Genomic DNA, 16,518 nt, shown 5'->3' on the forward strand with positions numbered 1-16,518 from the left:
TTTTGTATTTCTCATTTGTTTCAATTATGTTATTTAACAGTATATTTATATTTCTCATTTCTTTCAATCATTCACAATTATCAGTTTTCATAAAAAATAGAATCAAAACCGAGAAAGTGAAATAAATATACTAAACACACAAAAATCATCGAATTCTCTTATTGTTTTTTTTTTGTTTCTCTCAATCTTGGCTTTTGATTTTTTAGATGGCAGCAGGAAGAGGAGTCATTCATTCAGAAGTTCCAGAAGAAGAAAGCAACTTTGGATCAATCTTCCTTCCATTCACATAATGTAAAAGAAAAAGTAAAAGTAAAATATCTTCATCATCGGTTATTACTCTTGACCATGTAAAGACTTTAAACTTTGACCACCAGGCCACTTAGATCGACAAACAGTTCTGCGTATACGACATCTCGATGAACATGTTCTCTGTCCACAGCACACGACCACAACAAACGACTCTGCCTACAACATGTTGGAACCTCCGAAAGCTTGCATCCTATAATCTGCAAAAAATTGTACTTCTTCGGGAAATCAAACCCCAAATATAGTGTAAAGCCTTTAAACTTTAACCACTAAATCACGTGGCTATGGCTTCGCCTAAGTTTAATATATAAAGCAATGTTTTCAGATGAGATCCAGATATAGTGGCACATTAAGTAATTGTGTTGCTATTATAATCATCAAAATCCAATATTAATATATGTTATTTGTGATTTAAAATGAAATAATTTGACTATACGAATTCTAGAAATTCAGCAGAATATTGATGAAAATGATCGAGAATATTTGGTTCGATGAATTGATATTTTATTTTTTGTTTATATACATTTTGATATTCAAGATTTTAGATTTATATTGTAATTGTTAAACATGCTATTTAAAAATAAAGATTGTTATGGTTTATATGAAAAAAAAAAAATATATATATATATATATATATATATATATATATATATATATATAAGTAAATTATCACTTAACCAAGTCAATTTCGATTCATTGCGTAATGACATAAAAGATTGTCCAGTTTGTGTTGGATAAATAACTCTAATCCCTATATATTAAAAGAGAAATATTACAACGTTTGAGATAAACATGTGTCATCACCAAAATAATTTTTAGAATCGCTAGAAAAATATGTTGGTTCATCTAAATACATAATAAACTTTTAATTAAATTAACCATAAACTAATTATTAATGTTCTTTATTCTTTCCATAAATAAATATTACGGAATTGTCTAATGTGACTAAAATATATATGACAATTAATGATTTTAAATAATAAAAATTTAATAAAAATTAGTGTATCCTCTATCATTTTTTTCAATTTTAACTTATTAAAATAAATTAAACACCCACATAACCATATAATAAAAATTTAAAATTTTTCGTATATATTTTATTTTGAATATTTAAAAAACGACTATAAATTACTAAAACAGTTAAAAGTCTCACATTAAAAAAATTTGTGATCCATAGTTTAAAATTCTTATTATTAAAAGATACAAATGATTACAAAATTATATAAGTATGAAGTCTCATTTAATAAATATTAAGATTAAATATATATACATATATATTATATATATTATATTTTTATATATTAATATAGTTTAAATTAAACTATATACCATATAAGAATATATAAATATTTTAATTTTGAAATTTGTTTTGAATTTTTTTTTAAATTATAAATTACTAAAACTTTTAAACATCACACAATGAATTTTTTTTGTTATCCATGATTTAAAATTTTTTTTATAAAAAATACAAATGATCACAATATCAGTAGACAAAATCATTTAATAAATATGATTATTAAAAATATACTATATATCTATGTTAATCTTATTTAAATTTATTTATAGACCATGTAAAATAGAAAACGTGTTTGTTTGGATTAATAAAAATTATTTATGTATTCCCATCAAATTAATAATATATGTAATAGTTACTGAATTTTAATATTTAATATATATTTATTATTTCATAATATGTAAAAAACATAATACGTAAAAATAATATATATATATAATGTTCATACCGCACAAGGAGCGGATCTTAACCTGGTTATAGTTAATTAGCCAAATACCCAAAATAATAAACTTTATTATTTATTCATGTTTCAGTTTTTTTTGTATGTTTAATTTTTGGTTTTCCTTAAAACCATAAGGACCTTAATAAATATGTTATGATAAATATAATAAATAGTATAATATATAGTAGGGTATGAGTATGGCCTTAGTCTCATCTCTCACAAGCAAGGTGGATCATCTCTTATCTCTTTCCCATGGCCTCACCACAAGCAACCAAACTGTCTCTTATAATCAGATCTCAAAGGTTGGCTTGTTGGCAGCACTGAGACATCAACCATGGTTTCTCTCTTTCACTCTTAAAATCAATTAACCCTAAAAACACTTTTTCAGTATTAATCCCAAAAGTTCCTCTCTCATCTCTCTATCTCTTTCCATTAAAACAATTCACAAGCAAAAAGATCTGAGCTCTTAAATGAGTTTAAGATCTTCTTCGGTTCCTCCCTGCAAGAACTGGGTCTTACCTCGTGTACTTTCTCTAACCTGTAAGTCTCTCTGAATCTCTGTCTTGGATCTTTTTTTTTTCCTTATGAGTAACCACATTAATATGTTCTTTTCAGACATAAAATTAAACAAACTTCAGTATATGAGCTTAATTATTTGTTTATGGATCTCCTTAATTAAAATTAAATCCATTTTTACAACAATTAAATCCTTTTCAGGGCTTTGATTTTAATTAACTCAAGACGAAAAATGGATATGAGAAGCCATGAAATGATAGAGAGAAGAAGTGATGACAATGGAAACAATGGTGCTGGTAACATCAGTAGCATTATTACTAATGAAGATAATTGTAACGGTAATAATAACAACAACACTCGTGTCTCTTGCAACTCTCAAACCCTAGATCACCACCAATCTAAGTCTTCCTCCATCTCCGCCGCCGCTAAAACCACCGTATGGTACCGGGAGTGTCTTAAGAACCACGCGGCGAACGTCGGAGGTAGTGTACATGATGGATGCGGCGAGTTTATGCCGAGTGGTGAAGAAGGAACATTAGAAGCTCTCAGATGCGCTGCTTGCGATTGCCACCGTAATTTCCACCGGAAAGAAGTCGACGGTGTTGGAAGCTCTGCTCATCCCCACCGTCACCACCACCAGTACGGCGGAGGAGGAGGGAGAAGACCGCCGCCGCCGAACATGATGCTTAACCCACTCATGCTTCCTCCACCGCCGAATTACGCTCAGATGCACCACCACAAGTACGGAATGAGTCCTCCTAGTGGGATGGTGACGCCGATGAGCGTCGCTTACGGCGGAGGAGGTGGAGGAGCTGAGTCGTCTAGCGAAGATCTGAATATGTACGGACAATCAAGTGGAGAGCACGGAGGAGGTGCCACGTTGGGGCAGATGGGGTTTTCTAAGAAACGGTTTAGGACAAAGTTCACAACGGAGCAGAAGGAGAGGATGATGGAGTTTGCGGAGAAGCTAGGGTGGAGGATGAACAAGCAAGACGAAGAAGAGCTCAAGAGGTTCTGTAATGATATCGGAGTTAAGAGACAAGTGTTCAAAGTGTGGATGCACAATAACAAGAACAATGCCAAGAAACCAACAACAACAACAACACCAGGAACTCTCTAAGGGCGAAATGATTAAGTACCTAATTGAGAGATTATGTCAGAGATTTTCTTTTAATCTATTGTTGTTGGTTTTTTAATGTTATCTAGGTTTTTGTAGCTTGTACGATCTTTGGATCAATCAATGGATGCTTTGATTGCGTAGTTAATGTTTTTAATTTGGTTTGCTTTTTTTATTATTTTTTGTGTTTTGTCTTTTACCCAGATCGTACTTGTAATCAGTAGCTTCTTTTACTTGGTAGTTTATGCTTGTGTCTTTTTTGTTACGTTTAGCTTAATACAACCATTCTGTATTGTAACAAAGTACAAACTTTGATATATAGCCTAATACAATCCACATTACTATTAAGAACTTGATACTAATCTTATAAAGGAAACAAAATATGCAATAGCTAAGCTTCATATGCAAACATTCTAAATTTTTATGTTTCTTAGTTCGAATATAAAGAATCTTATAGATAAGCATTACTTGGTGTTAAGTGTTAACCAAACAAAGAACAGGTACGTAGTGTAAAGTTGTAAACACAACATTTTAGCAGGTTAACTTATATATAATTTTATAGACCAAAAAAAATAGTTATATATAATGTGTATATAATATATATATGAATATTTCATATTTTTGTTATGATTTTAATTTTTGTTCTATAGATACATGATAAATATATGCATACGCAAGCGTTATGATTAAAGCTGAGCTATTTTTATATGTTTGATGTGAAATAAGTCCAAAATTGTAACCATATGATTTGAGTCTACTGTAGATCTGTCACCTTCCAGCTTTGTACCAAAACGAGAAAACATGAGAAAAATAAATTAAACAAACAAAAGAGATATTCTCACACATATCTCACCGATAAGGCAAGGATTATATATAACTCACGACCAATGTATCTTTTCTCTTTTTCTTTTCTGTGTCGTCACGACCTATGTATCTAAGCTACCATATGTAATAATTGGTTATAAATAAAACTTTTGGAGTTTCTATTTTCTTTTGCGACCATCTTTGTGTGTGAGACTGTTGATAATTATTAGGAGTATTATTTTCATCGATTTTATGTTTCTTCTTCTGATAAAAAAGAAAGTGGGGCCAAAAGAACTATACTTGAAAGCTTCGCGTATGAAAGTCGAAACTTCTGTAAAATACGCAAAAGTATATAGGGTATTAGGCTATTAGCGTTAAGATCCTTCTCCATACGTAAAGACTCGTTTCTTGTTTTAGTTGGCTACCATGTTCACCTTTGAAATGGGTCGGTTCGACGGATTAAAGGCCCCACTTACCTAAAACAATTAGCCAGGAAGCCCACAACAATCCATTGTAATCACTAATCACCCACATATATATATATATATATATATTAACTGCTTTTATTTATTTATAACCTCAGATAACTACAATTTTATCACCAAAAAATTACCCACAACCGGAAAGCAAATATAAACCTAACTATACAAACGAGTCAAAAAAAAAACTGGTAACCAAAGAATATCTCAACTCTTCTCTTCAACTTTCTTTACCACTCTTACTCTACAAAACACACAGACTATAGATCTTCTGTTACTGGAATAATCCTAGCCAAGTACCAAACACAGTTGTGTCTGTCTTTCTAGGGTTGTGAACTTTTGACAAGGGATCAACACGTGCTTGAATGATTTGCTTCATCTCAAAGATCACCGCTTGAGCCGGTCGAAAACTCTGGTTATGGATTTGGGAATTCCTCTCCTTCCAAATATAGTATAATGATACTTGAAACACTAGCTCAATGATCAACTTCACAAACTCATCACGCGAAGGATTCCTAAGCCATCTCAAAATGTCTTCAAACAAGGCTGGGGGTTTATATTCAATCTTGAACAGAAGAACGCCCACACCTCCGAGCTGAAGCTACAATCAAAGAACAGGTAATGTCTTGTCTCATCTGCCACATTGCATAGAATGCAAGTTGCAGCTACCTGCAATCCCCAACTCCTCATTCTGTTTCTTGTACCCAATCTATTTCGCACTCACCCAAATAATAAAAGCGTGTTTTGGTATCCTTCCTTGAAATCAAAGTTGTCTATGCCAAAACACAGCCTCCCTTTGAGGATGCAAAGCTGTCCAAGTATCCGCAGTAGAGAAAGAACTCGAAGCAACTTTGTTCCCTGGTTTCCACAGATAGATATCGGTTGCTTCAAAGGAAACAATAGGGGCTACATCTGGTAAGCACTCTCGGATCAGTGAGATAAGCCTATTCCTGCTATGGCTCCTACTTAGCCACCAAGTCCCTTCTCTAATTGCTTATGCTACGACCGCATCCACATGTAATTCAGTAACCCCTGGCCCTCTAGGTCATGTTAGATCAATCAACAGACCTAGAGAAGTCCAATTATTATGCCAAAAACTCGCAATATAGCCATTCCCCACCTCACAAATAATTAGCGTAGGCCGCGCAATATACCTTAAGTTACACAAACTCTTCCAAAGCCAGCTATCAAACCTTTGCGATTGTAACTCCCAAAAATTCCCATTCCCACATATATGAATATGTATTAAGTAAAGCACATAACAGTCTATTAAGTTAATTATTAACAACAGTATTAGTGAAAAGAAATAACAATGTACTGTGTAGATGTTATCAACAAGACACTATTGAGTTTTATTGGGGTTATTCAAGTGCATGTATTTTCTTATATCAGATTAAATGATGTTTAATCTTGCTTAGACCTACTTTATTATGATAATTGATATTTACAGTTTTAATGAACTTTTTTATTTGCTTACATATGATGGGTATTATTACTGATCGTTTTTAACACGTTGAGTTTTTCACACACAATAAAAATGATTAAAAGATATTTATATTTTTAATAATTATAATTATTTGAAAAATAATGTTTGAGATAGTTAAAAGTATTTATGAGAATATTTATTTTACAATTCAATATTAATTTATATATATATATATAAATTGTATTGAAAAAATTAAAGTGATATTCTTTTTGTCAAAAAAAAAACATTGTCAAAATAACACTTTTGATGAAATAGAAAAAAATACTATCTAATATTTCGGCCATATACAATTTTGGAGGAGACAGCAAAATAGATAAACTAAGTATATAAAGTGTTTCAAAAAAAAAGAAAAACTAAGTATAGAACTCGCGTGATCAATAACCACGTCGTAGACGGGATAAGCATCAGAGTATCCTTCGGCTACATTTTATAGTTTAAGTTTAACTAGTGTTTTGAAACCCGACCCGGACCCGCGGTTGAACCAGTAAACCCGGTGACCCAGAAAAAATCCGGTTTGAATTTTGTTAAAAATCCAATATTTAAAAACTCACAAAAATCCGAAAAAACCCACTAAAACCCGGAACCCGATATCGGTTGAACCACCGGTTAATCCAATAAATAACTTTTACGTCTTTTTTTAGTTTTTAGATTATGTTTTATATTCTAAGTTTCCAATTAAGAAGTTAGTTACTGACAAAAAAAAGTTAGGTTTTCCGTTTTCGGTTTTATATTTGTGATTTTTAGATTTTGATAAAAACTTCACTATACCACTTGAAGAAAATGAAGTGAACAATGGTAAAGAGAACTAAATTTAGTTGATGTGATTTGATGTTAGTTTATTTCTGCTATTGACAATTTATTACAATGATCTTTTACTTTTGGTTTATTTTTAATTTGAAGTTTAATTTATTATTCACATTAAACATTTAAATATTAATGAATTTTATATCTTGATTTTTTTGTAGATTCAGAAATTTTTAAATAGTCTAAACTATTTTTTGATATTTTGTATGTCAAATGAAAATAAAAATATAAAAATTAAAGTTAAGTATTTTCTAAATACTTTTTAAACATAAAATATATACATATCCAAACTATTGTTTTATGTTTTAAAAAACATTTAGAAAAAATTAAACTTTATTTTTTTATATTTATTTTCATAGCTAATATATTATTATATAATAAAATTAATTCATTTATAAATCCGCGGTTGACCCGTGGTTGACCCAGTGACCCATCGTCCGGTAAGTCGTCCGGTTCAGTGTCCGGGTCAGGTTTAAAAACATTGAGTTTAACCTAAAAGTATTGATTATAATTTATGAAGATCAATATTGCTTAATTAAAGACAATTACCACCTTGTTGTTGTATTCTTCTTTTGGGACGCTCTTCGTATAAATCACTCTTCCCCATTTGCTAAAATAGGAGAACACAATATTCTTGTCGGGTTCCCTTTATACTCTCTAGTTGATTTATCATAATTCAAATCTTCAACAAAGTTTCAATTCTTCAATTATAGTACATTAAACAAAGACAAATATGAAAGCGAAAGAAGAATACATAATCATAAATCAATAGACTTAAGAATGTGTGATACTTGTCCTTACAATTGATCACAATAAACTTCATTATATCTTCATATTCTTCATTAACCTGCAAAAAAAAAAAAAAATACAGTAAAACAAGAGCATGTGTAATGAAGTTATCGGTCGTCCAAGCATGTTGATTAGATTCCAATCACATATTTAATTAGCAACTTGAATATATGCTTAATTAAAGGTTTCCCTACGTACCTCGAGTGTTGCTTAATTAACAGCTTGTAATATTAATAAACACTCGATATGTCGACCACCGACCATGTACAGAAGTAGAAAAAAACAATATATCTATTTATGTCCATCTTATCATGACATAATGTTATGAGCTTCAAAAATAATAAAGACAATTTGCATGTGATCAATAATAACAAATATAGATTAATTTTCACGTAAACATTTTCCTTTGGTGTGTTAATTTGTGTGTTTTTTGTACTAAAATATTTTATTGTCAAAATTTATGCATTTACATTTAAACAAACATTTTGTTATTTGAGTTTTTTTTTTATGAAATACTCCATCCATTTCAAAATAATATATATTCTAAAGTTTTCACAATTATTAAAAAAAACAAGTAAAATTTTGACAATAAATACATTGTTTTCGTATTTAGCTATTTTATATGATTTTTAACCAATCAAAGATTAATAAATACAATTAATATCTTTGAAATTTACAATTTGTCATTTTTACAAAAGTAAAATATGAATCTTTTAGAAACAATTTTTTTTCTAAAACATGGATATATAATTCTGAAACGGATGGAGTAGTTTCTTATAACTTTTTTCGTTTTCTTTAAATGTTTGATAGAAAAGAAACTATAGTTTTGTATTTTTATAGATCGTTTTTGTAACACATACTAGTGATTATGTTATTAAGATCTAAGCACACTATTTAACATATAAACGCAATCTAAAACAAGACCATAAAATCCATATTCCAATGTTCATAATTAATTTATCTGGACAACCGAAACTTAAGCATGTTAAACTAAAACAAATATATATCATAGATTAAGATAATTAAGTACCTCGTGTCAAGGTCATTGATGCCTCTTTAGTTAGATTTAGTCTTGTAATTGGGCAAAGGGAGACGACCAGTTTCGATGCTGATGAGATCTTCGACGAGAATGTCATAGTGACGCTTAACTTCCTCTGCAGATTTCCCTCCGACTGCGTTTGCCACATTGTGCCACCGATCTGGTGTGTCCTTGTCGTAAACTGCCAAGGCTCTCTCGAACATCTTGTTCTGTCTGAACGTCCATGACGAGCCCGAGCTTCTAGTCTTTGACGCCATTAATAATATTATTTGAGGAGAGAGTGGATGAAAAAGTTGCTATAAGAAGGGCAAGGGAGGGCTCCTTATAAGGAGGAGACAAAGGGAGTTTTTAGATTCTGCAAGTTGGAGAGTTTATCAATTTTTATATATGAAATTATTCTTTCATTAACTAGTCAAATTTATATAAAATACATTTTGTAACACATTAATGTCCATATATGTGGTCTACAAAAAGTCAATCGTAACACTGGTTTAATGTTTTCTAATATACTATCTTCTGAATAATTAAACAATAATGTATTGATATTTCAAGTTTTTGAAGGAAATTTTATATATTTATGTTTTCATTGCAATATCAATATGATGATGTTATAAGCTTGCCACGTTTGATGCAATTTTTTGAACCGAACGATCATATCGACAACCAGTTTAAAACGTAGGGTTGAAGTTGGTAAGTTGAACAACTTGGCCTAATATACTTATTATAGACAAAATTATCACGATGCAATATTAATATAAGTACTCCACTACTTGTTTTCTTATAATACATATCTATTATTTCACAGTTTTCGATATGATAACGTAAGCCATCTATTATAGTTCGTGTTGTGAATGACAGATTTAAGAAAATATTAGTAGATAATAATCATAGTGGACGTATAATATTATCCATGACATTACTGGCCCATCAAAAGAAAATGGTAATATATGCCAACATTTTATATCCTGCAAAGCTTAATCGTCGGTCCAAAAATGCTTATAACTAAATAATGATAAGCCATCACTATTTGAGAATCGTCTCTGACTAAATTTGTAGGAGAAAAAGTGAACTAGCAGACATAAATTGCGTAAATTTACCATTAATTACAGCTATCCAGCATATATTACAAGATATCAAGATATGATAGTTCTTATTCTAATTATCAGCATCTACTAATAATGAGAGAAAAAAATCCAAAAATGCTTAGAACCGAACAAATAAAGGATTCGACATGTCGTCATCATCATCATCTCCAAAACCATAGTTCGTGGATCTCTTTTTTCTTCTACAAAGCATATTCATTTACAATTTTCACCAATTCAAAATGATAGATAAATGTATTCTCCGGGACCTTGAATCTAATGACTAATTATGTGTGTTGTAGTGGAGTAGACCCATCTGAATGACAAGCATTTTTACAAGAACCACCAAAACTTTGATGCAAAAGAATAAGGACATAAGGTATATTATCATTTCCTTTTGTGATAAAATTCTTATATCCCGATCTAATCTATTTTCTGTTTTAAATACCTCATGTCGACCCCCCAAAAAAGTATGTCTAACGAAAATGACGATAGAATTGTCCAATTTCATTGGTAAAATTCATTTGGTTAATTAGAAAAATGTTTTTAGTCCAAGTTAGATGTTTCTTGGATGGAGAATATTGTTAATAAGTAGATTCGACTTACATTAATTAAGAAAAAAAGAACTACGTACGTATAGTCCATTTTAACATTTACTACAGCGAAAGTCATGTATCAACTACGCCCTCCTCGTCCTGGAGGGATCGCTCAGGCCTCAAAGCCAGCCACGTCGCTAGAAACAAATCCCACGGTGCCTCCGTCTGTCAAAGGAAAATTTGGGAGTCTTGCGGCCATTGCAGCTTCTTCATATATGTCTCAGTTGCCTTCTTATAAAACAGCTCAGGAAGAAGAGAAAGAAACCTAAAAACTTCAGTGTAAAAGAGTGATCCAGGAATTTATGAGTTTGAGATTTGAAGAATCGAAGAAGAATGATGAAACTATTCCGCTAGCGAATGCGGCTAAACAAAAAAAAATATATTACGTTTATAAAGAATACTGAATACACAATCATTTGTATTTTTGTATTTGCTATTGGGCCATTCCACGGTCCCACTTACCGCCAATTGATTTTAAATTGGAAGCCTAAAAAATTGGTATCAGAGCGGGTCCACACCCTAACCCATTAATCCAGTCTAGACAATGATCCGTCAACCCACTAACTGATGGTCTATAGAAGGTTCAGTTCCTCCGAAATTGTTAGAAAAAAAAACATTGCTTCGGAGGGGATATGATGGATTCTGCGAAATTAATAGTTATACGTACCAATATCTTGAAAAAGGGTGTTGGAGAGAATATCTCACATTGGAAATATGTAAGAAACTAGAGTAATATATAAAGAATTTGGATCAATCCACATACCGCCAATTAATTTTAAATTGGAAAACCAATAAACTTATCATAATTAAGTTGAAGAATGGGTCGAGGGTGAAGAGGAGATGCTTGAGAGGGTAACTTGCAGAGTCGAGGGAGTGGGAACCGGACACTGCCTTGAATCCCCGGAGGCTGAGACATGGTTGGCAGTTTTTACTTGTAAAGACAAAGATATAGAGAACACTTGACCATGTAAATTATATGGAATCTATGTAAATGCTCCTCCATTTGACCAGTTTCTATTTGTTCAAGAAAATGGAGTGTGGAGTGTAACAAATATTGTTGTTAATTTGTACAATGAATCGCACTCATTGATGTTTAAAACGTGAAGTATGTTTTAAATATTTTCTAGGTGGTTTTCCTTGAAGCCTATGTCATATCTTGATATTTACCGAAAGAGTTTTTTGACACCTGTCTCATCTAGAAGCTTTGACCATACATGGAAATTTCTTGCAATGCTTTTTTGACCTTGGTGTTCTAGAAAGGCGTAATTTTTAAAAATTAAGCGAATTAGTATCGCATCAAAGAAAATCACTCGCAACTTTTTTTAAAAAAAAAATTGGTATTCTAGAAAAGTGTAATTTCAAAGTTTTAAATTTATTTATAAAAATGATAAATGAATAAGCTAAATACTAGTGTTTTACCAAAAAAAAAAAGAATAAGCTAAATACTATCCATAAAGAAAAATAGAAAATTCATCGCATGGCGTGACGTTTGAATCGGAAGAAATAAAAAGCAGCCAGAGACTAATAAAAGTCACAACCAGAGACTCTTCAGACAAAGGTCAGTTTCGTAAATCATAAACTCACACGGTCACGGTTCCTATATAATACATTCATCCGACGGCCTGAAAGTGATCAAACAATTCAAAAACTATTTTACCAAATCAACACAACACAAAATCAATGACGACGGAGAAAAGCAAGATTCTGGTGATCGGAGGAACCGGTTACATCGGAAAGTTCATAGTAGAAGGCAGCGCCAAATCCGGCCACCAAACATTCGCTCTCGTCAGAGAAGCCTCTCTCTCCGATCCAGCCAAGGGCAAAATGGTCCAGAATTTCAAAGATCTTGGTGTCACTATCCTAAATGTACGTAGCTAATCGAGTATTTTTATATTATGGAAGTGCCAGACCTTAAACCATCTTTTAGAAATTCGGATTTAAAATTGTATATAAAAAGTTGAGCAGATCCATAATATGCATTATTTAATCATGCTCAGGGAGATTTAAGCGACAAGGAGAGCTTAGTGAAGGCGATTCAACACGTTGATGTAGTTATCTCAACCGTTGGTCTCTCTCAACTCATGAACCAGCTCAATATCATCTCTGCTATTAAAGAATCTGGCAAGCATATTAAGGTCAGAGTTTAATCTTTAAAGCAATAAGAAACAAAAAAAAAATACAAAGTGTCATTCTTTAAATCGGAATTTTCTTACTTATGATATGTAAGACATTATATATGAGATTTGAAGTCTGGGCTATAAATATAGGTAATAATTATAATAATAATAATAATATGTTTGTTGATTTACTTAAAAAATGTTTACAGAGATTCTTGCCGTCTGAGTTTGGCAACGATGTGGACCGAACGTTGGCGACTGGACCAGCAAAGTCGGAGTTCTCAATGAAGGCTGAGGTCCGTCGTGCTGTTGAAGCTGAAGGTGTACCATACACATACGTTATCAACAATTGCTTTGATGGCTATTTCTTAGCCACATTAGCTCAATGTGAAACCAGACTCACTTCTCCTCCTAGAGACAAAGTCACCATCTATGGAGATGGTAATGCTAAAGGTAATAATCATGCTTTTGACATTAAACATGGTTGTAGATGAGAGATATTTTTTTCTAATTTGTTTTTGAGTGAAAATGCAGCCATTCTAAACAAAGAAGAAGACATTGCTGCATACACCATGAGAGCCGTTGATGATCCTAGGACTCTCAACAAGACTGTCTACATCAACCCTCCAAAGAACATTGTTTCACAGAACGACGTCGTTGCCTTGTGGGAAAGCAAGATTGGTAAAACTCTTGAGAAGACTTACGTTTCAGAGGAAGAACTCCTCAAGAAAATCCCACGTGAGAGAGCAAACTTTTACACCTTTTTTTTTTAATACAATGCATAAACAAACAATCATGATCATGTGCGTTTGCTAATATTTTGGTAACTTTGCTGCAGAGTCTCCCCATCCTCTAGATCTTCTGTTAGCTTTGAATCATGCCATCTTTGTGAAAGGAGATCAAACCTGGTTTACAATAGAGCCTTCCTTTGGAGTGGAAGCTTCTCAGCTTTATCCTGATGTCAAGTACACAAGCGTCAATGAGTATCTCAGCCAGTTTGTCTGAGAAATGAAACAATCTTCGTCTTGTAGCAAGCACTTACTACTGTAATGAGAGAGTTTAATGACCGACCGATCACTGGTCTGTAATAGTACTAAATTGAATAAAGGACATGATTGTTTTATTGCATCATTATTGATTTGATTTGATAACACAAGAGTATTCGCTCGTTTCATTATTTGGTGATACTGATAGTACTTGAAAGCGAAAAAACCTTATTTTTTTAACTTTAAAGCAACATAACTTTTTTATTTATTTTGAAGCAACATAACTTGAAGCAGCTAATATGGATCGGCACATCACTTGTTCACCTTAGATGCCCAACCAGCGACCACAAACTCCTTCTTAGCTTTGGTCTTCTCGAACGAATCTCTAGAGAACAAAGCGTTGGTGTAGCTTCGAACATTGGTCAAGCTCTCAGGGACAGACCATTTCTTGTAATGACCAAGAGCAATCTCAAGATGGTAAAGCTTTGGTGCTAAACTCAGATCAACCGCAGTGAGTTTCTCTCCAGCTACAAATGGACCAGGACGTGTCTTAAGGTGATTCTCCAGGGATTCTAACTCATTAAGCAAAGCCTTGTCGGAACCGTCACTGGGGTCTTTGCTTGTCAAGAAAGTCACAAAAGAACCAAAGATTTTGGATCCAACAGAGGCGAACTCAGGAGGAGTCTTGAGAGAAGGCTCTGGATATTTCTCTTCGAGGATCCCGACGATGACGTCTGAATCAGCCACCCATTTTCCGTCAAGCTTCATCACCGGAACTTTGCCTTCCGGGCTAATGTCTAAAAACCTATAAAGCACAAAACATATCAGCATCACAGAATCTTGTGCCCTAAGAAACACTCGATAGATCTGCTACATCAAATAACATGGTTAAATCAATTATAGGTTTCACAGAAACTAACCATTGGGGTTTGCCGGAGACGTTAGCGAGATGAATCTTGTAAGGAAGTTTCTTCTCTTCGAGGGTCAGAAGAACCCGTTGGCTGAACGGGCCTGGAACACATTTCAAAACCCTAGTTTGTGAGATCAAAGCTTGATGTAAAAGAAAACAAAGATCGATGATCTTAGAGAGAGAGAGGGAGAAGACATACAGTCACCGAGAACATCAGGAGCACCAACGGCACCCTTCACGCAGATCTCAAGAGCCGCCATCGATCTTCAGATTTCGCACGAAATCAAATCAAGAGAATATATTCTCTATTGGTGAATGTTTTAAGCAGATACGTAAATGAGAATTAAATAATTTATAAAAGCTTTTGACTGATTTAATTAGAAAATAATTAAAGGAAACTATGGCGTCACAAGTGAAGTGGTCGTCACGAAGTTGGTTTCAAGTTCCGACATTATCGAACCTTAAAATTTATAATATTTCCATTTTCAGGAATCAGTCGTCAAACCTTAAAAATTTGTCCAATCAATTGTACTTTTCTTATGTTGAACTGCGCACCATTTTAATACTTCTTCCAGATTTAAATGATTTTAAATATTTAGTTTGAGTTTTATATTTGAAAACATGATGTTGTGGAGTTTAATTAATATATTTTATTTTATAAATATTGAACAGAATTTTGTTTAATTGCAAAACAAATACTAAAATACTAAATTAACTAGCTTAATATGTAAAATCATAAACATTTTTAAATACATAAAAACACTACTCTCTCCGTTTTTTAATATAAGTCGTTTTACAGCTATGCACATAGATTAAGAAAATCATTAATTTTTTATATTTTCTAAACAAAAACATCATTAACTATTTACCTAACCACAATTCAACCAATAAAAAAATATAAGATATATTATCATTGGTCAGACTACATTAATTATTAATAAATATTACATAGAAAACCGAAAACGACATATAATTTGGAACAAAAAAGTTTTTGTAAAACGACTTATATTGAAAAATGGAGGGAGTATTATTTAATTAATGTATAGCATAAAATTATTTTTATAATCAAAATTATTGTTATTGGCAGCTGTGATCAACAAGGAGGAAGATATTGCACAATTAAGACAGTGGATGATCCCAAGACTGTTAACAAAATCCTCTACATTAAACCTCCCGAGAACACTTTGTCAATGAACGAAATGGTCGCCTTGTGGGAGAAAAAGGTCGGCAAGTCGCTTGAGAAGACTCACATCTCAGAAGAACTAGTGCTCAAAACTCAAAAGCACCCAAGGCTTATAAGTATCATGCACCATGAGGCTTTTGGCATTTTGTATTACTTACCGCCTTTTTCATTATTTAAATTCGTTAAATAAGAATATACTAGGTGATAACCCGCGCCTTGCGCGGAATGAGATTATTAATTTCGTTATTTATAAGATAAAAAGATATTAAGTGTGTTTAATGTGGATATCAATTTGGTTATAGGTTGGATTTTTTGGACTTTTCATTGGCCACAACTTATATGTAGAGGTTGAGATATATGAATCATTATCATAGGGTGTCTATTCAATGTGAACTTATTTTTCAGACAAAAAAATAGGATTGGAGCCATCACAAAAGTGCAAGAGGTTATCATGAAGGATGTTGTAGAAAAAATCTTATAACTAAAAATACATTTTCATGTTTATGATCACCAGAGTTTTTTTTACTTTCGCTAATCTTCCACATAGACTTGTACGGTTTCAAATCTG

At 32.3% G+C, this 16,518-nt stretch overlaps 4 protein-coding genes across 6 annotated transcripts; 2 read left to right on the top strand and 2 right to left on the bottom strand.

Annotated features, from left to right (window-relative positions):
* Positions 1-2,236: 2,236 nt before the first annotated feature.
* LOC106397159 (zinc-finger homeodomain protein 5-like) lies at positions 2,237-3,844 on the top strand. 3 transcript variants are annotated; one of them, XM_013837737.3, is made up of 3 exons: positions 2,237-2,582; positions 2,760-2,848; positions 2,945-3,844. In XM_013837737.3, exons 2-3 carry the CDS (start codon positions 2,791-2,793, stop codon positions 3,676-3,678), a joined length of 792 nt encoding a protein of 263 aa, XP_013693191.2. In that variant the 5' UTR covers positions 2,237-2,582; positions 2,760-2,790; the 3' UTR covers positions 3,679-3,844. The 3 variants fall into 3 exon arrangements, with proteins under 3 accessions (XP_013693191.2, XP_022558735.2, XP_013693184.2); XM_022703014.2 differs by having other exon boundaries at positions 2,238-2,582; positions 2,742-3,844; XM_013837730.3 differs by having other exon boundaries at positions 2,239-2,582; positions 2,760-3,844.
* Positions 3,845-7,854: 4,010 nt separating this feature from the next.
* LOC106422223 (protein RADIALIS-like 6) lies at positions 7,855-9,969 on the bottom strand. The gene is made up of 2 exons (XM_013863040.3): positions 9,068-9,969; positions 7,855-8,095 (listed from the first exon to the last, which is right to left on the bottom strand). The coding sequence occupies exon 1, from the start codon at positions 9,331-9,333 to the stop codon at positions 9,094-9,096; it is 240 nt and encodes a 79-aa protein (XP_013718494.2). The 5' UTR covers positions 9,334-9,969; the 3' UTR covers positions 7,855-8,095; positions 9,068-9,093.
* A 2,390-nt stretch (positions 9,970-12,359) lies between these two features.
* On the top strand, positions 12,360-13,999 carry LOC106397174 (isoflavone reductase homolog P3-like). The gene is made up of 5 exons (XM_013837747.3): positions 12,360-12,620; positions 12,752-12,889; positions 13,081-13,324; positions 13,406-13,609; positions 13,710-13,999. The coding sequence occupies exons 1-5, from the start codon at positions 12,435-12,437 to the stop codon at positions 13,874-13,876; spliced, it is 939 nt and encodes a 312-aa protein (XP_013693201.2). The 5' UTR covers positions 12,360-12,434; the 3' UTR covers positions 13,877-13,999.
* LOC106397189 (glutathione S-transferase DHAR2-like) lies at positions 13,970-15,545 on the bottom strand. Its single transcript, XM_013837774.3, has 3 exons — positions 14,967-15,545; positions 14,778-14,868; positions 13,970-14,662 (listed from the first exon to the last, which is right to left on the bottom strand). The coding sequence occupies exons 1-3, from the start codon at positions 15,025-15,027 to the stop codon at positions 14,170-14,172; spliced, it is 645 nt and encodes a 214-aa protein (XP_013693228.2). The 5' UTR covers positions 15,028-15,545; the 3' UTR covers positions 13,970-14,169.
* Positions 15,546-16,518: the final 973 nt, after the last annotated feature.

Source organism: Brassica napus, chromosome A2 (genome assembly GCF_020379485.1).
Source record: "Brassica napus cultivar Da-Ae chromosome A2, Da-Ae, whole genome shotgun sequence".
Lineage (NCBI taxonomy): Eukaryota > Viridiplantae > Streptophyta > Magnoliopsida > Brassicales > Brassicaceae > Brassica > Brassica napus.